We start from the raw sequence: 21,424 nt of genomic DNA, 5'->3' as shown, positions 1-21,424 counted from the left end.
CTTCCCCCCCCCGATCTTCCCCTCTCTTCCCCCCCCGATCTTCCCCTCTCTCCCCCACCCGATCTTCCCCTCTCTCCCCCCCGATCTTCCCCTCTCCCCCCGATCTTCCTCTCTCTCCCCCACCCGATCTTCCCCTCTCTCCCCCCGATCTTCCTCTCTCTCCCCCACCCGATCTTCCTCTCTCTCCCCCACCCGATATTCCCCTCTCTCCCCCCCGATCTTCCCCTCTCTCCCCCCCGATCTTCCCCTCTCTCCTCCCAATCTTCCCCTCTCTCTCCCCCCGATCTTCCCCTCTCTCCCCCCCGATCTTCCCCTCTCTTCCCCCCCCGATCTTCCCCTCTCTCCCCCCCGATCTTCCCCTTTCTCTCCCCCCAATCTTCCCCTCTCTCCCCCACCCGATCTTCCCCTCTCTCCCCCCCGATCTTCCCCTCTCCCCCCGATCTTCCTCTCTCTCCCCCCCGATCTTCCTCTCTCTCCCCCCGATCTTCCCCTCTCTCCCCCCGATCTTCCTCTCTCTCCCCCCCCCCGATCTTCCTCTCTCTCCCCCCCCCGATCTTCCCCTCTCTCCCCCCCATTCTTCCCCTCTCTCCCCCCCGATCTTCCCCTCTCTCCTCCCAATCTTCCCCTCTCTCCCCCCCCGATCTTCCCCTCTCTCTCCCACCGATCTTCCCCGATCTTCCCCCCGATCTTCCCCTCTCTCCCCCCCCGATCTTCCCCTCTCATCCCCCCGATCTTCCCCTCTCTCCCCCCGATCTTCCTCTCTCTCCCCCCCGATCTTCCTCTCTCTCCCCCCGATCTTCCCCTCTCTCCCCCCGATCTTCCTCTCTCTCCCCCACCCGATCTTCCTCTCTCTCCCCCACCCGATCTTCCCCTCTCTCCCCCCCGATCTTCCCCTCTCTCCCCCCCGATCTTCCCCTCTCTCCTCCCAATCTTCCCCTCTCTCCCCCCCCCCGATCTTCCCCTCTCTCTCCCACCGATCTTCCCCGATCTTCCCCCCGATCTTCCCCTCTCTCCCCCCCCCGATCTTCCCCTCTCATCCCCCCGATCTTCCCCTCTCTCCACCCCCGATCTTCCCCTCTCCCCCACCGATCTTCCCCTCTCCCCCCAATCTTCCCCTCTCTCCCCCACCCGATCTTCCCCTCTCTCCCCCACCCGATCTTCCCCTCTCTCCCCCACCCGATCTTCCCCTCTCTCCCCCCCGATCTTCCCCTCTCCACCCCTGATCTTCCTCTCTCCCCCCGTTCTTCCCCTCTCTCTCCCCCCCGAGCTTCCCCTCTCCACCCCTGAAATTCCCCTTTCCCCTCCCTGATCTTCGCCTCTCCCCCCTGAAGTTCCCCTCTCCCCCCCGATCTTCCCCTCTCCCCCACCCGATCTTCCCCTCTCTCTCCTCCCAATCTTCCCCTCTCTCTCCCCCCAATCTTCCCCTCTCTCTCCCCCCGATCTTCCCCTCTCTCCCCCCGATCTTCCCCTCCCTCCCCACCCGATCTTCCCGTCTCTCCCCACCCGATCTTCCCCTCTCTCCACCCCCGATCTTCCCCTCTCCCCCACCGATCTTCCCCTCTCACCCCAATCTTCCCCTCTCTCCCCCCCCGATCTTCCCCTCTCCGCCCCGATCTTCCCCTCTCCCCCCGATCTTCCCCTTCTCCCCCGATCTTCCCCTCTCCCCTCCCCGAACTTCCCCTCTCTCCCCTCCCCGATCTTCCCCTCTCTCCCCCCACCGATCATCCCCTCTCTCCCCCCGATCTTCCCCTCTCTACCCCCCGATCTTCCCCTCTCCACCCCTGAAATTCCCCTCTCCCCTCCCTGATCTTCCCCTCTCCCCCCTGAAGTTCCCCTCTCCCCCCCCAATCTTCCCCTCTCCCCCCCCCGATCTTCCCCTCTCTCCCCCCCGATCTTCCCCTCTCCACCCCTGAAGTTCCCCTCCCCCTCCCCGATCTTCCCCTCTCCCCCCCGATCTTCCACACTCCCCCCGATCTTCCACTCTCCCCCCCGATCTTCCCCGCTCCCCCTCCGATCTTCCCCTCTCCCCCCCTGAAGTTCCCCTCTCCCCCCCCGATCTTCCCCTCTCCCCCCCCGATCTTCCCCCCTCTCCCCCCCGATCTTCCCCTCTCTCCCCCCCCGATCTTCCCCCCACTCCCCCCCGATCTTCCCCTTTCCCCCCGATCTTCCCCTCTCCACCCCTGAAGTTCCCCTCCCCCTCCCCGATCTTCCCCTCTCCCCTCCCCGATCTTCCCCCCTCTCCCCTCCCCGATCTTCCCCCCTCTCCCCCCGATTTTCCCCTCTCTCCCCCCCGATCTTCCCCTCTCTCCCCCCCGATCTTCCGCTCTCCCCCTCCGATCTTCCCCTCTCCCCCTCTGAAGTTCCCCTCTACCCCCTGATCTTCCCCTCTCCCCCCTGAAGTTCCCCTCTCCCCCCCCGATCTTCCCCTCTCCTCCCCTGAAGTTCCCCTCTCCCCCTGAAGTTTTCCTCTCCCCTCCCTGATCTTCCACTCTTCCCCCCTCCCCGATCCTCCCCTCTCCCCCCCCGATCTTCCACTCTCCCCCCTCCCCGATCTTCCATTCCAGTTGTCAATCAGGCTGGTTGCCGGGCGCGAAACCCGGAGAGTACGTTAATCATGTGCGATCGCGTCGGAAACGGTAAGTTTTTTTAATGCAGGTTTGTCGCACACACCTTCACCCCCCCCCGCCCCGCTGCCAACTCACCACCATTTCAAAATTGAGCCCGTTAACTCTGTTTCTCTCTCCACAGATGCTGCCTGACCTGCTGAGCGTTTTCCAGCACTTTCTGTTTTTATTTCAGATTTCCAGTGTCCGCGGTATTTCTTTATAAGTTGTTTTTAATTTTTTCTTCAGCATGCCTGACTGATCTAAGCTTTGGATGAGTCATTTGATTATATTGTTGACACTGTAGCAGCAGGAGATTCCCCTGACACTAACTATCCTATCATATCTTGTGCTGTTTGTCAAATGTGACTTTTTATTTAAAAAATATTTCACAAGCTTTACCTTCTTTGTTTTGTTTTTACTTTTCATGAACTTCTTTTTCTTCCGCTTGCCTTTCGCCTCAACTCTACTTTTTAATTCCTTCCACCTTCTCCCTCTCTCATATCAAACTGTTACGATGAATTAGGGTTAACTCTACTGTCCTTTTATTTTCCCTGCTGATTTCGTTTAACGGTGAGACCTGATGGTTCACCGGAGAACTTGGCTCGGAGGAGATATTGAGTCTGACAGCGCGAAGGAACTGAATCGCTCTGCACGTTTGGCGTGGCTCGATTAATGCTGATGATTAGCTCCCTTACAGTCTAACTCGCTGCACGTGGGTCCCTCCTGGTGGCCACACTAAGGGATAACACTACGTGGAAAATTCCTGAGCCGGACCGATTTCTGATTGGCGAGGGAATAATCGGGACTATTAGTGCAAGAATAGGGAATGGTTGAAACCGTTACCGTTGTTCTTTGAAACTATTTCTAACCAAAAATGAAGCAAATCACAGGTAAAAGTTAGAATATTATAAACTGGATAGCCCGATGGTGAAGGATACAATACGAGAGCCTGGTCTTCAGCTGCTTCCAAGCCTTTATTCACAGAGATCAACCATTACACCCACACCACCCCCTAGATAAGCTCTCTTATATATGGATACAAGAGAGACCCCAATTGATACCCACCACCTGAATACAATTAACACTAATTGATATAAATCACATGGATACAATTAACATATAATGCCATTGTTCCTGCTCGCACAGCGCTGAACAGAATTTATATTTTAAAAGGTTTTCCCTTCTTCAGCAGCCAATATGGGTCATTCTATTGGGAGAATTTGAATGAGTAAGTGCAGCCTCTGATCCTCTGTTTGATGGTGGGTGAAGTGAATGTGCTAATGCATTAAGAGGCTCACCCTGACTGTCACTCCAGGGAATCCTCCCCTTGTGGTTACTCACCTTTAAGAGGCTGCATTGCTTTGAAGGTCGAGCCAATATGGCATCAGACATATTTCAGGCGCGGGACAAAGCTCCGCGAAATTCGATCTTTTTGCGCCCGTTTCGGGCCCGAGAAAGGGGATGAAACGAGGCCCAAATTCGCCCTCAAATTTGTTTTCTCCGAAGACCTTTCTTTTTTTTAATCCATGGGACACAAATCAAATTCTCTATGTTTGAGACCGAATTTCAACCGTACAGCGTTATAAAGGCACTGTCTTGTTTCTGCTTTCTTGCAGGCTTTGGAAATTACATTGTTCTGTATTTTGCTGTATCTCTATACGAAAAGAGGTCTGAAACACATAGTGATCCTACTGTTGATGTCTTCAATACTTGGTAAGGGCTAACACCCAGGGGACCAGCCGCAGGTTGCCTTTAATACTGTTCCCATGTTTACGTGGAAAATATTTCAATGGGACCAGCTAATTTCCATCCCTCCCACCACCCCACCCCAGACGCCAGACGCTGCAGGCTGTAACTAAGGTAACCAGAAGAGCGCAGCTTCCAGGCTGCTGCAAAAGCTGCTTCTGATCCTCTGTTTGATGGTGGGTGAAGTGAATGTGCTAATGCATTAAGAGGCTCACCCTGACTGTCACTCCAGGGAACCCTCCCCTTGTGGTTACTCACCTCTAAGAGGCTGCATTGCTTTGAAGGTCGAGCCAATACGGCATCAGACATATTTCAGGCACGGGACAAAGCTCTGCGAAATTCGATCTTTTTGCGCCTGTTTCGGGCCGAAGGAAGGGGTGAAACGAGGCCCAAATTCGCCCTCAAATTTGTTTTTTCTGGAGACCTTTCTTCTTTTTTTTAAACCACGGGACACAAATCAAATTCTCAGTGAGGAAGTGCTCATTAAAACAGCCCCTCAGAGGAGACGACAGGTTTCTCTTTCCCTATAGGAATGTGGCTAGCTTACAGTCACTACCTCCTGATAATGGTGTCGCTGAGATTGGTAATTTGTCGTACCGGAAATTGTATGCAATACACCAACTTGCCATTGGAACACTGTGCCGTACTATAAAGTAGCATAAGGTTATTTTTAATATTTTAGACTTTTGGTGCTTTTTCTTCATGCTAAGAAAGAACTTGCATTTATATAGCTCCTTTCATGACCTCAGCACCTCCCAAAGCGCTTTACCACCAATGAAAATCTTTTTCTGGAAGTGTGGTCACTGTTGTAATGTGGGAAACGCAGCAGCCAATTTGCGCACAGCAAGATCCCACAAACAGCAATGTGATAGTGACCGGATAATCTGTTTTTTAGTGATATTGGTTGAGGGATTAAATATTGTCCAGGACGCTGGAGAGAACCCCCCCCCCCCCTGCTCTTCTTCGAAATAGTGCCATGAGATCTTTTACATCCACCTGAGAGGGGCAGGCAGGGCCTCGGTTTAACGTCTCATCCCAAAGTCGGCACCTCCGACAGTGCAGCACTCCCTCAGTACTGCACTGGGAACGTCGGCCTAGATCCACTATTAGCATTAAGCACTTTCGGGTCAGGTGTAGAATGGTCAGATGCAGCGTAGATCCTCTTCCTACTCTACCCCAACAATGCGGCCTTAAAACCAAACACAGAAGTGTGCTACTGTTTTCTTCATGTGGTTTCGATGAACGAAATTGGCAATTTTTACAGTAGGCCCCCATCCAGCTACCAAACTTGAACTGCGACTGCTAAACTCCTTTCATGCAGGGCCTTTATAGTCAGCCGATAAGAGAAAGGTTCAAGGAGAAGGAGGTCCCACTGGATTTATACCCTGGTTCCAAAGGTGAAAGTGTTTTAGCCCATTGCAACACCCAATCCGAATTGCAGCAAGCGTTCCCAGTGCATTATTTTCAGTACACTGGTAAATTGAAGCACACAAATTAAACTCCATAGTGTGATGGTTACGATTATAATATAAATTGGTTTAACCGGAGTTAATCCCACCTGATGTGCTGAGAGTGGGGCAGGCAATATTTGTATTAATTTATTCAGCCAAAAAAAACAATGAAGTTGTGGTATCTTGAGCCCAAGTTATGGGTGAAGCATTAGGTTTGACTGATCTAACATTCCTGCAGCATTATTTGCTTTGAGGGTATTTGGGGAAGGGAGGGAATGTTGACTCTTCAAGCTATAATAGAATTAAGCGTCATGTCATAATATTCAATATGCTAGTTCAGTACAACATAGGAATCACAGGAACAGGAGTAGGCCATACAGCCCCTCGAGCCTGTTCCGCCATTCAATTAGATCATGGCTGATCTGTATCCTATCTCTGTTTACCCACCTTGGTTCCGTATCCCTTAATAGCCTTACCTAACAAGAATCTATCAATCTTAGTTTTGACATTTTCAATTGGCCCCCAGCCTCAACAGCTTTTTGGGGGAGAGAGTTCCAGATTTCCGCTCCCCTTTGTGTGAAGAAGTGTTTCCTGACATCACCCCTGAACGGCCGAGCTCTAATTTTAAGGTTATGGCCCCTTGTGAATCCTGCAGTAGTTCTCAAGGCTCACAAAAATTGTTGGTCTTTGCTGAATCAAGGACATCAACAATCCTTTAACCACAAATATCACCTGTATCAATCCATACAGGGATCATTTCAACACCCTCCCCATATCAAAGAACAGACAAACCAAACAAAATAACCCCAAAACACTCAATTATGAACATCTCTGTCAAAAAAAGACACCCCACTGCTCACTCCACGCAGCGAGCATTTACATTTACCACCGGTAGCACTTTGCTTATCCCAAGATGTGGCTCATTTATATCGCAACGATGTCGCAGGAAAAATCCATGCCCCTTTGTTTAAAATCATAGCCCGCACTCTGGTGGCCTTTCTGTTTTAGCGCTGCTTTTCAGGCCTATTAGATTCTATAGACTCTGGAACAGTTCCTACAGATTGGAGGGTGGCAAATGTAACCCCACTATTTAAAAAAGGAGGGAGAGAAAAAACAGGGAATTACAGACCAGTTAGCCTAACATCAGTAGTGGGGAAAATGCTAGAGTCTATTATAAAGGATGTGATAACAGAACACTTGGAAGGTGTTAACGGGATTGGACAAAGTCAGCATGGGTTTATGAAAGGGAAATCATGCTTAACAAATCTACTGGAGTTTTTTGAGGATGTAACTAGTAGAATAGATAGGGGAGAACCAGTGGATGTGGTGTACTTGGATTTTCAGAAGGCTTTTGATAAGGTCCCACACAAGAGGTTAGTGTGCAAAATTAAAGCACATGGGATTGTGGTGAATATACTGGCATGGATTGAGAATTGGTTGACAGACAGGAAACAGAGAGTAGGAATAAATGGGTCTTTTTCTGGGTGGCAGGCAGTGACTAGTGGGGTACCGCAGGGATCAGTGCTTAGGCCCCAGCTATTCACAATATATATCAATGATTTGGATGAGGGAAGGGAATGTAACATTTCCAAGTTTGCAGATGACACAAAGCTGGGGTGGAATGTGAGCTGTGAGGAGGATGCAAAGAGGCTCCAATGTGATTTAGACAAGTTGAGTGAGTGGGTAAGAACATGGCAGATGTAGTATAACGTGGATAAATTTGAGGTTGTCCACTTTGGTTGTAAAAACAGACAGACAGATTATTATCTGAATGCTGATAGATTGGGAAAAGGGGAGGTGCAACGAGACCTGGGTGTCCTAGTACACCAGTCGCTGAAAGCGAGCATTCAGGTGCAGCAAGCAGTTAGGAAGGCAAATGGTATGTTGGCCTTCATTGCAAGAGGATTTGAGTACAGGAGCAGGGATGTCTTACTGCAGTTGTACAGGGCCTTGGTGAGACCACATCTGGGGTATTGTGTGCAGTCTTGGTCTCCTTATCTGAGGAAGGATGTCCTTGCCATGGAGGGAGTGCAACAAAGGTTCACCAGACTGATTCCTGGGATGGCAGGACTGATGTATGAGGAGAGATTGGGTCGACTAGGCCTATATTCACTAGAGTTTAGAAGAATGAGATGTGATCTCATTGAAACATATAAAATTCTAACATGACTAGACAGACTAGATACAGGGAGGATGTTCCTGATGGCTGGGGAGTCCAGAACCAGGGGTCACAGTCTCAGGATACGGGGTATGCCATTTAGAACCGAGATGAGGAGAAATTTCTTCACTCAGAGGGTGGTGAACCTGTGGAATTCTCTACCACAGAAGGCAGTGGAGGCCAAGTCATTAGATGTATTCAAGAAGGAGATAGATATATTTCTTAATGCTAAAGTGATCAAGATATATGGGGAAAAAGCGGGAACAGGGTACTGAGTTAGACGATCAGCCATGATCATTTTGAATGGCGGAGCAGGCCCAAGGGCCGAATGGCGTACTCTTGCTCCTATTTTCTATGTTTCTATATTTATATTAGAGCACTGTCAATGGGGTGATGTACTCTCCTTTGTTTAAATCACAGGACAGGCTTCAGAAGGATTTGAGATCCTTTTATATTAGAGCACATGCTGTGGAGGGCTATGTGCTCGTTTACATGAGAGAAAAGAGAAGGCTGAGGGGTGACCTAATAGAGGTCTTTAAAATTACGAAGGGGTTTGATAGGGTAGACGTTGGGAAGGTGTTTCTACTTGTGGGAAAGTCCAAACCAGGGTCCATAAATATAAGATAGTCACTAATAAATTCAATAGGGAATTCAGGAGAAACTTCTTTATCTAGAGAGTGGTGAGAATATGGAACTCGCTACCACATGGAGTGGTTGAGGCGAATTGAATAGATGCATTTAAGGGGAAGCTGGATAAGTACATAAAAGGAATAGAAGGATATGCTGATTGGGTTAGATGAAAAGGGGTGGGAGGAGGCTGGTGTGGAGCATAAACACCAGCATAGACCAGTTGGGCTGAATGGCTTGTTTCTGTGCAGTAAATTCTGTGTAATGTGTATTACAGCTGAGATTTCAGATAGATGTGTGGCTCTTTGTTGATATTACGGCACAGACTCTTGAGGGCTATGCATCCTTTACTACAATATCAACGGGGTAAAGAGAGGAGAAGTGTAAAAGGGGCATCATGCTACCGATCCTGCTCTGCCTTGGTGCTCCGGAATGCAGGGCACAGAGTCCAGCTGCAGCACAACTCTTGTGGAAGTCTTTCAGGGAAGTTCTCCCCGCTGTCCTGGCCAATACTTATTCCTCAACCAACATCACCAAAACAGATTATCTGGTCATTATCACATTGCTGTTTGTGGGACCTTGCTGTGTGCGAATTGGCTGCTGCGTTTCCTACATTACAACAGTGACTACACTTCAAAAAGTACTTCATTGTTTTTAAAGAGCCTTGGGACGTCCTGAGGATGTGAAAGGCACTATATAAGTGCAAGTCTTTCTTTTCTTATTCTGCAAATGAAATGCCTTCTTTTTTTACTTTTGCATACTCACCAACAACTTGCATTTATACAGCACCTTTAATGTAGTAAAACGTCCCAAGGCGCTTCACAGGAGTGATTATCAAACAAAATTTGATACCGAGCCACATAAGGAGATATTAGGACAGGTGACCAAAAGCTTGGTCAAAGAGGTAGATTTTAAGGAGCCTCTTAAAGGAGGAGAGAGAGGCAGAGAGGCGGAGAGGTTTAGGGAGGGAATTCCGGAGCTTAGGGCCTAGGCAGCTGAAGGCACGGCCACCAATGGTGGAGCGATTAAAATCAGGGATGCGCAAGAGGCCAGAATTGGAGGAGTGCAGATATCTCGGAGGGTTGTAGGGCTGGAGGAGGTTATAGAGATAGGGAGGGGGCGAGGCCATGGAGGGATTTGAAAACAAGGATGAGAATTTTAAAATCGAGGTGTTCCCAGACTGGGAGCCAACGTAGGTCAGCAAGCACAGGGGTGATGGGTGATCGGGACTTGGTGCGAGTTAGGATACAGGCAGCAGAGTTATGGCTGAGCTCAATTTTATGGAGGATGGAAGATGGGAGGCTGGCCAGGAGAGCATTGGAATAGTCAAGTCTAGAGGTAACAAAGGCATGGATGAGGGTTTCAGCAGCAGATGAGCTGAGGCTGGGGCGGAGACAGGCGATATTACGGAGGTGGAAGTAGGCGGTCTTGGTGATGGAGAGGATGTGTGGTCGGAAGCTCATCTCAGGGTCAAATAGTACGCCACGGTTGCGAACGGTCTGATTCAGCCTCAGACAGTGGCCTGGGAGAGGGATGGGGAAATGGAGTTTGTGGCGGGGACCAAAGACAATGGCTTCGGTCTTCCCAATAATTAGTTGGAGGAAATTTTTGCACATGTCGGACAAGCAGTGTGACAAATGAGAGACAGTGGAGGGGTCGAGAGAGGTGGTGGTGAGGTCGAGCTGGGTGTCGTCAGCGTCCGTGTGGAACCTGATGTTGTGTTTTCGGATGATGTCGCTGATTATTACTCAAGCCTAATAATCGATATTGATTGTGTGCTTTACAGCCTCGATGACCGTGATCTCAGTAAAGGCCGTGTCTGGGATGGTGACAAGCTCCATTAAGGGTCAGCTGCAGTTCCAGTACCCCGTATTCTATGTGATGCTTCTTATTATGATCTCTTCTTGTATTTTCCAAGTACAGTAAGTGACCAGCGTTATTAGAAAACAGTTTGGAAAACGAGGCTAACATGAATGTTTTATTCCAGTCTTTGTCTCAATGAAGGAAATTAAAAGCATTCCCACTGCATCAGTGGCTCTGGGGAAGTATGAATGTTTCAGAAATACTTTGGATTATAAATTAAGAGAAACAGTTCAATATGACGGTATAGACAAGTGCAAGCATTCTGCATTTCCAAACCAAATACATCTGCAAAAACAAGTTTGCTTTATTGGTGAGCAAGTTATTTACATTTGAATGGTGCTTTTGCTTTAAAAAAAACAAATTGAGAAGCTGAGTTGAAGGACCATAGTGCAGGACACCGTAAAGGCTGAAAAGAGCAGGGAATGAAATTCTCTCTGTCCCTTAGAGTCAGTGCAGGTGCTGTTCCAGCCTTGCATGAGCTGTGTCTGAGATAGTGTAACAGAAACCTGCTCTGAGCCCTTCTCCAATAAAAAGAAAGAACTTGCATTTATTTAGTGCCTTTCACGAGCTCAGGACGTGCCAAAGCGCTTTACAGCCAATGAAGTTCTTTTTTGAAGTGTAGTCACTGTTGTAATGTAGGAATCGCAGTAGGCCAAAAGTGCACACAGTAAGATCCCACAGATATCATGTGTGCTAATGACCAGATAATCTGTTTTTTTTTCAGTGATGTTGGTTGAGGGATAAATATTGGCCTGGACACCGAGGGGGGAACCCCTGCTCTTCTTTGAAATAGTGCCATGGGATCTTTCACACCCACCTGAGAGGGCAGACGGGGGCCTCGGTTTAACGTCTCATCCAATGTTTAATGTCGTACCGATGTGGAGATGCCGGTGATGGACTGGGGTTGACAATTGTAAACAATTTTACAACACCAAGTTATAGTCCAGCAATTTTATTTTAAATTCACAAGCTTTCGGAGACTTCCTCCTTCCTCAGGTAAACATTTACCTGAGGAAGGAGGAAGTCTCCGAAAGCTTGTGAATTTAAAATAAAATTGCTGGACTATAACTTGGTGTTGTAAAATTGTTTACTAATGTCGTACCATGTGAGTTGACACATGACAGCAGCTTGAGGATGTTTCTCCCTCTGATTTTCTGCACAGGCAGGTACCCGACCTCTGCCCAGCAACTCCTCACAGCAGGACAACTGACATGAAGAACTCAGCTGTCCCAGTGCATGGGGAATTGATCCTCCGTCTCACAAATGTATTACCGATGAGAAAGACCATTCAGCTCATCCGAATTCATCCACTCAGAGAGATCCCAACATCCTCCCATTGTAGCATCCAATTGTTTTTATTAAAAAATTATTCCAGGGTCTTGGCCTCCACTATTCTATCTGGGAGTTTATGGAATATTCTGATCACTCTGTGTGTGAAGAATTCCCTGATATCAATACTAAAATAACCTTTCACTGGTTTGAATTTTGTTTCCCATTAATTTAATTGGGTAGAAAATGTGGCAATGTGGGCCCGCGATTTCCTGACCCTTGCTCCCTGCAAAGACCACTCCTCTCCAGGAACACCCAATCTAGAAATCAGCCCTGACGTCTTCAAAGGTGGTGAGCGAGCAAGAGAGCTCCTACAGTAGAGTTCTAGTCCCCCGTTTGGAGGGCTTCTGTTAAAGGGTTCAGGCATTGTCATTATCATGAGCACATATTTATAGCTGTCTCTCAAGCCCTGAGGTACACCTTGGGATGTTTTACTACATTACAGGCGCTATATAATTGCAAGTTGTTGTCATATGACATCCCATTGTGCATTTAGATTGTTAGCTCCTCAATGAAGATTGGTCAGGTAGGAGCTTGCCCTTCTGAATCCATGCTGACTGTGGTTAATATGAACTGCTCTAGATCCAGGTACACAGCTCACTGTCCTGTACGTATTGTCCTGACGACAACATGGCTATCCACTTTCCTGAACAAAGAATCACTTATGAATACAGTCTCCCCGTGACCTGCATTCCTGCTGCTTTGTCCAGACTGCCCGCTCTGGTTTTCCAGCTATTTTTTCTTCCAGGTCCTTATTACCTTCTGCAGTACTGAACAGTGCCCGGTGTCTGTTCGTTGGGTAGTTACGCAAGGTTTTCTACCTTCCTTGTTTCTTTTCCCAACCTTAATCCAGCCAGTATCCCCTTTTCCTTCGCCTTCCTTAGCGTTTACCCCTCTCACGAAAACACTGTTCCTGGTTGTACTGTTTCTCCAGCTCCAATCCCTAAATGTTCACTTTTGAGGTCTGATACTCCCACTGCAATGACATTGTATCCAAAAGAGCAGCACTCCCTCAGTCCTGCATTGTTATAATGTCAGCAGTGGCTCAGTGGTAGCACTCTCCCCTCTTGAGTCAGTAGGTTGTGGGTTCATGGACCCACTCCAGAGACTTGAGCACATAATCAAGGCTGACACTCCAGTGCAGTACTGAGAGGGTGCTGCACTGTCAGAGGTGCCGTCTTTCGTATGAGACATTAAACCAAGGCCCCGTCCGCCCTCTCAAGTGGATGTAAAAGATCCAATGGCACTATTTTGAAGAAAAGCAGGGGAGCTTTCCTTGATGTCCTGGCCAATATTGATCCCTCAACCAACACCTCTTAAAAAAAAGATTATCTGGTCGTTATCACATTGCTGTTTGTGGGACCTTGCTGTGCGCCGTGTTTAGCTGCCGTCCTATGTTATGACTACAGTTCAAAAATACTTCCTTGGCTGTAAAATGCTTTGGGACGTCCTGAGGTAGTTATATAAATGCGAGTCTTTCTTTCTTTATAGTGTTTTAAATGAAGCTTTGTAGGTCACAAAATGGAAAGATTGGATTGTGAGCTGAATTTGGAACTTGCTACTTATACAAAACAACAATGTTTTCTTGCAGATTCTTGAACCAAGCTATGCAGCTCTATAATGCAACAGAAGTGGTGCCAATCAACTTTGTTTTCTTTACAACTAGTGCCATCATAGCAGGTATGGTTATGTATCTCACCATCTTCCTGCTGGAGAATCAAATCCCATCCTGGCTGGTGAATAAGAGCGTGGGTCAATGACTGTAGCAGTACCTCAGAAGCTTTCTTTTCACTTTGTTAAGAAAGGATTTGGCACTTTGTCCAAAGCTCCCTTCTGTCCCCACCTCCTGGCACGAAAAGAAAGTGGGCAAATACCTGTATTGGACTATTCACTTTGTTATGCATTATGTACATTTCAACCCTGCTGTATCGAAATCTTTTACAGACATGTCTTGAGATATTTATCAATTGATGGTTTATCAAGAAGCTGTTTGGCGGTTTAAGACAAGAAAATTCTAGAGCCAGCATAAATTACAGACCAACCAAGGCAATGGATTATTACTCAGTGGCACATAGCATGCAACGCCTGCTAGAATTTTGAATTCAGAAGAGAAAATTGAGGGTAGACGGAACATATGCAGTGCTTTAGTAAATCATTCACTATGTTTGAAGGGGAAAGAACAGACGTTTTATGAGCTGCACTTTCATTGGTATGAGAGTAAATGCAGTGATCCTGTCCCCCTAGCAAGGGGGCCATGCTCAAAGGGAACGCAGGTCGTGGAATTAGGGCTACAGTGCTGTGGCCTTGTTTGTGACCCACCCTCCCTTCAAGCTTCCCTGACGAGAACACGGATCACTGATTTTACCTGTGGTTTGAAAGTTATCATGGGGAAAGTACATAATTATTCGCTGTTAACTATTTGCACTAGTATTGTCTTAATACGAGTTGATGTGAAGATACAATTGAATATGAGATACTATCACAACACACTTCATTCATAATACACTTTAACAAGAGGAATGATATAGAGTATTGCATGCAGTCTAATCATAAATATAAAGTTATAAAATTTGGAAAACAAATCTGAGAATGTGCACCGGGTCACTGCCTCATCAGTATTTAAACACCGTCAATCTTAGAAAACTGGTAGAAGATTAAATGTGTCATTCTAACCATGGCCCTGTATTTTGTTTTTTTTTGTTTAACTGCAGGAGTGATATTTTATCAGGAGTTCCATGGTGCTGCGATTCTTAATGTGTTTATGTTTTTGTTTGGGTAAGTGACAATACCAGCTGGTAGTAAGCGAAGTCCCTCACTCCTCTATTCTGCTTCCCACTTTCCTCATTTGTGCCTTTGTCTCACAGCTCGTTAAATCTGAGCGCGTGTTTTTAGAAGTTGTTTTGTTCGCAGTAAATCCTAAGGAGTGATTTCATGCACGAACAATTTATGCAAGTTAAACTGTTTTGTACATTTGGATAGTGTAAAAATGACTGTATGAAGATGTCATACTGTGGAGTGCATGTTTTGTCTTCAGTAGTTCTGTAATGTCTTGTTTCAATATTCCTAGGTGTATGCTGTCATTCCTTGGAGTTTTTCTGATAGCCAAAAACAGAGAAAAACAGACCTCTGAAGTCCCATATATTGACTTGGGCACTATTCCAAGTATGAACTTTTTATTTGGTTATTATATTTGTCATTTTACAAAACGTAGTCGAAAAAAGAAACTGACAGCGATTAAGTACAACACAGCCTATAGGACTCTGGGAATATGGCAAAAAGTCAAACAAAACTACGTTTTGGTGGTTTTTTGTTTAGTTTGGAGAATATAAGAAATTCGGAATTATTAGGCCTGGCCACAACTGCAGGCAGTTCCTGGCTATCACAAGGCAAAAGCATTGCCAGTTCCACAATAGGGTCTCAGAAACACCATCGACAGGTGTCCAAACACCCATGGAGTTGTGGTTGGAGATGTTTACAGGATCCTCTACTGATGCATCATGATGTAACACCTCTGCAGACCATCGGAGCAGCCAGATTTTAGAGATAAGCCAGGGTTTTTTTTTAATTGACTATATCAAAGGGTCAGGTAGATAAAGCACCAAACAGTGAGCACAATTTCTGGCTTCACCTTTACATCACAAATCCCATCATATTAATATAATACAACCCCATTGCCAAATTGTCTCTTATCAATGTCAATTAAAATTTGACAATGTATCACTTGCAAAACCTGCAGAAAGCTATGGAACATGTGGAAAGTCAACATGCAGGTACAGCAAGCAATTAAGAAGACAAGTGGTACGTTGGCCTTTATTGCAAGGGGGTTGGAGTACAAGAGTAAGGAAGTCTTGCTGCAATTGTACAGGGCTTTGGTGAGACCACACCTGGAGTACTGTGTACAGTTTTGGTCTCCTTACCTAAGGAAGGATATACTTGCCTTTGAGGCGGTGCAACAAAGGTTCACTAGATTAATTCCTGGGATGAGAGGGTTGTCCTATGAGGAGAGATTGAGTAGAATGGGCCTATACTCTCTGGAGTTTAGAAGAATGAGAGGTGATCTCATTGAAACATATAAGATTCTGAGGGGGTAGGTTGTTGCCCCTGGCTGGAGAGTGTAGAACTAGGGGACATAGTCGTAGGATAAAGGGTCAGCCATTTAAGACTGAGATGAGTAGGGATTTCTTCACTCAGAGGGTTTTGAATCTTTGGAATTCTCTACCCCAGAGGGCCGTGGATGCTGAGTCATTGAGTATATCCAAGGCTGAGAACGATAGATTTTTGAACTCCAGGGGAATCAAGGGATATGGGGATCGGGCAGGAGAGTGGAGTTGAGGTCGAAGATCAGCCATGATCTTATTGAATGGCACAGCAGGCTCGAGGGGCCGTATGGCCTATTCCTGCTCCTATTTCTTTTGTTCTTATGTTAAATTTGGGACCAATGTGAAGCAAATCTTGACCTAAGTCAATATGAAGGGCCTTCCTCATGCTTACCACTGGATCCCCGCTCATGACTAAAAATGGATATGGTTGAAATCATTCATAACACATGCACCTATTATAGTGATGCCTCAGTGTTACTGAGTTATAAAGAAAGAGGTTTCCTGGGACTTGGAAAGTTATCACATAAGTCAGATCTTAAAAAACTTTTAAGTTGTAATATTCTCCCCTCAGCACCGTTTAGATGAAACGAGTTTTTTACCTAACTGTGACAAGAAGTAGATAATCAAGAATGTCTTCAGGAGTGTGAAGATTTGTGATGGTGCACCTTAAGATCATTGGAACCGTATCTATTTTTAGTCATGAGCGGGGATCCAGTGGTAAGCATGAGGAAGGCCCTTTGTATTGTTACCCATCTGATAGATGAAGTGTCAGCTCTGGTGTGAGCCCTCAATACCAACAGTTCGAGGCAATAGAGGAAAGAGATTTACATTTGAACACATGAACAATGATGGGCAGGAAAAAAACCCTTTGTGTAAAATATACTTCTGATTTTGAATTTATTGCAATATCATGCAATAATACATTTAACACTTTTAATACACTGCTCTAATTGTAGTTGTTCATAATTCTAATTGTGCACACAATTCATGAATCTTAGCCTTTCCAAGCACAGAGGCTGCAATAAAGAGGTAGTTACAAAGGATACATCAGAAATTATTCTACAAGGATCTTCTGGGCTAAAGCTACCCATGATTTGCTGGTTCCGTACTTGCAAAAAAAGGACCCATTCTATTTCTATTTCAAAGGTTAATTGGGAGGCGGGGGGAGTTGCAGATTCCACTTGGCACAGTAAAGGCACAGTTGGCACATGCATAGAATATGGATCCAGTGACTGCTTCATCAGATACATGCACCCACATGGCTGAGATGGAAGTGTTTCATTTGCACTACCCAGGACCAGTAATTGGTGCCAAATTGAATTGAAGTTGCCTTATAATTTCTCATATATTTTTAAAAATTGAGTCAAGTTAATTTTCACCTCACAAACGAAATATCATTTATGATGTGAAAATTAACAGTTATAAAAGAAGGCCCACCACCAACTTCTCAAGGGCAACTAGGGATGGACAATAAACATCAGCCTTGCCAGCAATGGCGATAGCCCAAGAATGAATAATAAACGAAATCAGCATTCATTGACAATCCCCAGAATCGCATTTTCCATTTCACCCGCAAAGTGATTTTTACTGTAGCCCCGAAATGCTGATGGTTTCGTAAGGCAGAAACCCAACCGACCTGTCTGGGAGTCGGAGGAAGGATCGTGAATTTGGGATGTAGCCTGGACTCGCCGGGTTTATCTCGATTCAAGTGGTGTTATAAATCCCGTTGGGGTTGAGGGCTGGAGGAAGGTGCAGCTGCCCTGGCAAGAGTGCAGCTGTTCACATGAAGGGTTTAGACTGGATGACATTGTCCATCTTAGATTCTGTCTTTTCAGTCCTCGGAACCGCCCATCTAAGATAAGCCACTTTAAAACAGGCGTAACTTAGATCAGTAGCTGAAGGCTAATGCTGGGTTCTTAAAGGTTAATTGCAGTGTTTCATTGTGGTAATTTATGAGGACTCATTGCTGGTTTTTTTTTGCACTATATTGTTGAGGCTCCTAGCTTCTTTTGGAAGTCTCCCTTAAGACTAGTTTTTGTTTCAGGAATTAGCCGATAAGGTTCTGTAAGACTGCAGTATGGTATTTCCAATGGGGATTCCCCTCTTGTGATATATATGTTGGAGGAGAAACAGCATAGAAGCTGGGAGACCAGGCTCATATGACGGCATTGCAGGAGATCTTGACCCTCCCACAGATATCCAGTCAACAGGTCCTATCGACCCAGAAGATCTTAATTGAATATTTCCTTGGAGTTATGCATAAGGAAACTACAGTTCAAGCCCAGAGCCTCTGGAAGAACTTTGCACCATCCTACAGGGAACTATGCAAACCTCTTCAAGAAGCAGAATTGTGTTTACTGTGGCTCAGAAAGTCATTACAGCACTTAATTTCCTAACCACTAAAGAGTTCATTTGCTGTCCATTCTTGTATAAAGCAAATAATGATATCTTGTTGCCCAGGGCAGCCCAGTCCCTTACAGGATCAAGATTAGAGGAGAGCTGAGGAGAAATTTTTTCACCCAGAGGGTGGTGGGGGTCTGGAACTCACTGCCTGAAAGAGTGGTAGAGGCAGAAACCCTCAACTCGTTTAAAAAGTACTTGGATGTGCACTTGAAGTGCTGTAACCTACAGGGCTACGGACCAAGTGCTGGAAAGTGGGATTAAGCTGGATAGCTCTTTTTCGGCCGGCAGGGACACGATGGGCCAATAACTTGCTGTTCAGTAACTTGCTATGATCCTAAGACAAATGGTTGAGTTGGCAATTCACTTTAATCAGATTGATGGGTTTCCATGAGTGCTTGGAGCTATAGATTGCTCTCATGTGCCCTGTTGTCAGCCCATTATATGAACTGAAAGGAATGTCACCCCCTAATTGTTCAATTAGTGTTTGAATACAGGGACAGGGTTTTGCATATTCCTGGACAGTATGCAGGGAGTTGCAATGATTCATTCATCCTTTGACAGTGCAGTCTTCTTGCAATCTTTCAGAATCAAGGGCGGGATTTTTGGATATACCGGTATCCAAGACCACTGTGGCTTCTATCACTATTGTAAAAGTGAAGTGGAGGAATGCTACAATGAGGCTCACATCTGCACTTGAATTCAAACTGAACAGGCCATTGACACGCTGAAAGAAGATTTAGATACCTAAGATAGGCCTGGGGACTCCCTCCACTTTGCTGCCAATGTTCATGAATTGTGATGTCCTACTCTGTCCTTCACTCTTCAAATTCATTCTTCAGAAAGGCCTGGAAATTGAAATTTGCGAGGAGGAAACTGAGTCAGAAGCTGAACCCCTCAAGACAGACAAACTTAAAGGACATAAGGAGGACAAAGCAGGGTGACTAACCTGGGAGACAGCTGCAAGACAAATTCATCAGCGAGACTTTTAGTAATGTCTGATCATATTATAGCTGTGCGATACCCCTGTAATAATTAGGATACTCCACATAATTTAAATATACAACCCTTTCAAGTTAAGTTTCCAACCCAATACCCTCTCCATCACAGAAACTGCCTAATTCATCTCCGTAACATCACTCACCTCTACCCCGCCTCTAACCATCTGCTATTGAAACTCGGAATTTTGGAGCTATCTCTTCATTTAACTTACTAAATCTTTCAAAATATTGGCTGACAAATGTTTCCAATAGGTTTGTAGATATACTGTCATTCCTAACCCATCTCTTAGTGCATTAGAATGTTTTGCTTGGAGTTTTGTCATTGGAAACAAACCCACTCTCTCCAAATGTTCCCTGACAACACTCCTTGGCTGACACATTCCATGGGAAGGGAACCAACGGAAGTATATGTTTAAATAACTCTTTTCAGAATGTCATCATTGCAAAGAAATTCCTTAGTCTCTGATGAACCTATTTTTGTGTTTATTTCTAAAGCTGTATTTTGCATGAATGACAACGCATAAGGCAGTGAGCACGAAACATAACTGGTTATAATACACTGTTGAAAATTAAATTCCAACCTCATAAAAGTACAGAAATCTCTATTACATTTCTCAAAAGTCCAGATTTGCAGGAAATGGATTCAGAGGTACAGCAACTTTGACCCCTTCATAAGTAGAGATGAGAAAATAATATGAGTAGCGACATTATCAGTGGACATGACAGTTTTGATGTTAATTCCAGTTTAAAGAAACAATTAAATGTTGAAAAAAATATACTTAAGCACATTTTTCCTTCTTTCGGCAGAGCAAAGAAGCACAGACAAAATCCAGCCAGAGCTGAGCAACGTCAATTCTTATGGGACTGTATGTGTTGAAGAACGGACTAATGACTCTCAGAGTGAAGATGCAAGATAACTATTAAAGTACAGATCGAAATGGATTTAATATTCAAGCAAAATATTAACTGAACCTTAACACCTCATCAAATTAGATATTCTTGGCCTTGTTTTATATCGGACAATTCATTTTGGACTGAAAAGGTTGTACTATTTAGTTTTTGAAAACCACTCTTGACAAACAGATATATATTTATTCCAAGGTTTAAGCAAAGAAACAAGACAAAAATTCATTCCATTATTTATTTTATTTGTTCTGTAAAATACATTTAAGGAGAACGCCAGCTTGGCTGATTCAGTCAATGGAACTGCAGAGGAAAATCGATGGCAACTATTCTAGGCTAATGGTGCAGATTATCTTAAGAAAGAAAGAACTTACAATTATATAGCGATTTTCACAACCTCAGGATGTCCCAAAGCGCTTTACAGCCAATGAAGTACTTTTGAAGGGGTAGTCACGGTTGTAATGTAGGAAGTGCAGCAGCCAATTTGCACACAGCAAGATCCCACAAACAGCAATGAGATAAATGACCAGATAATCTGATTTAGTGATGTTGGTTGAGGGTTAAATATTGGCCAGCACACTGGGGAGAACTCCCCTGCTCTTCTTTGAAATAGTGCCGTGGGATCTTTTACTACCACCTGAGAGGGCAGATGGGCTTTGGTTTAACGTCTCATCCGAAAGACGACACCTCTGACAGTGTAGCACTCCCTCAGTACTGCACTAGGAGGGTCAGCCTGGATTATGTGCTCAAATCTCTGGAGTGGGACTTTGAACCCACAACCTTAAGTACTGTAATTACAAAGTTCAGTCATTTATTATTTTAATCTATAGGATGGAATATTTATTTTTAAGTTACTTTCAAGTATTTACTTAATATTTGATTCTTTCAAATGATAAAGTTCTATTGTCATTGTGAATAAAATGGTTTCCTGTTCAAAACATTTTACTAACTGGTCAACTATATAGTAGATATAATCTATACACAGATTTAAGATAATTGGTAAAAGAACAAGAGGGGAGATGTGGAGAATTTTTTCTACACGTCAAGTTGTTATGATCTGGAATGCACTGCCTGAAAGGGTGGTGGAAGCAGATTCAATAATAACTTTCAAAAGGAAATTACATAGAATTTACAGCACAGAAACAGGCCATTCGGCCCAACCGATCTATGCCGGTGTTTATGCTCCACACGAGCCTCATCCAACTCTACATCATCTAACCCTATCAGCATGTCCTGCTAT

The 21,424-nt window shown here is 45.4% G+C and overlaps 1 protein-coding gene across 1 annotated transcript; it reads left to right on the top strand.

Moving 5' to 3' along the window:
• The first annotated feature begins 4,236 nt into the window (after nt 1–4,236).
• LOC137305923 (NIPA-like protein 2) lies at nt 4,237–21,015 on the top strand. Its single transcript, XM_067974872.1, has 6 exons — nt 4,237–4,319; nt 10,375–10,510; nt 13,372–13,460; nt 14,492–14,555; nt 14,848–14,942; nt 20,089–21,015. The coding sequence occupies exons 1-6, from the start codon at nt 4,304–4,306 to the stop codon at nt 20,196–20,198; spliced, it is 510 nt and encodes a 169-aa protein (XP_067830973.1). The 5' UTR covers nt 4,237–4,303; the 3' UTR covers nt 20,199–21,015.
• Nucleotides 21,016–21,424: the final 409 nt, after the last annotated feature.

Source organism: Heptranchias perlo, chromosome 3 (genome assembly GCF_035084215.1).
Source record: "Heptranchias perlo isolate sHepPer1 chromosome 3, sHepPer1.hap1, whole genome shotgun sequence".
Taxonomy (NCBI): Eukaryota; Metazoa; Chordata; class Chondrichthyes; order Hexanchiformes; family Hexanchidae; genus Heptranchias; species Heptranchias perlo.
The sequence above is the reverse complement of the archived record's forward strand: the minus strand, read 5'-3'. Positions and strand labels throughout refer to the sequence as shown.

What these genes read in the sequence shown, in the direction of transcription:
- LOC137305923 (XM_067974872.1), top strand. An exon ending in AACTAGTGCCATCATAGCAG is followed by an intron (nt 13,461 to 14,491) that starts GTATGGTTATGT and finishes GTTTAACTGCAG; the next exon opens with GAGTGATATTTTATCAGGAG. An exon ending in GTGTTTATGTTTTTGTTTGG is followed by an intron (nt 14,556 to 14,847) that starts GTAAGTGACAAT and finishes CAATATTCCTAG; the next exon opens with GTGTATGCTGTCATTCCTTG.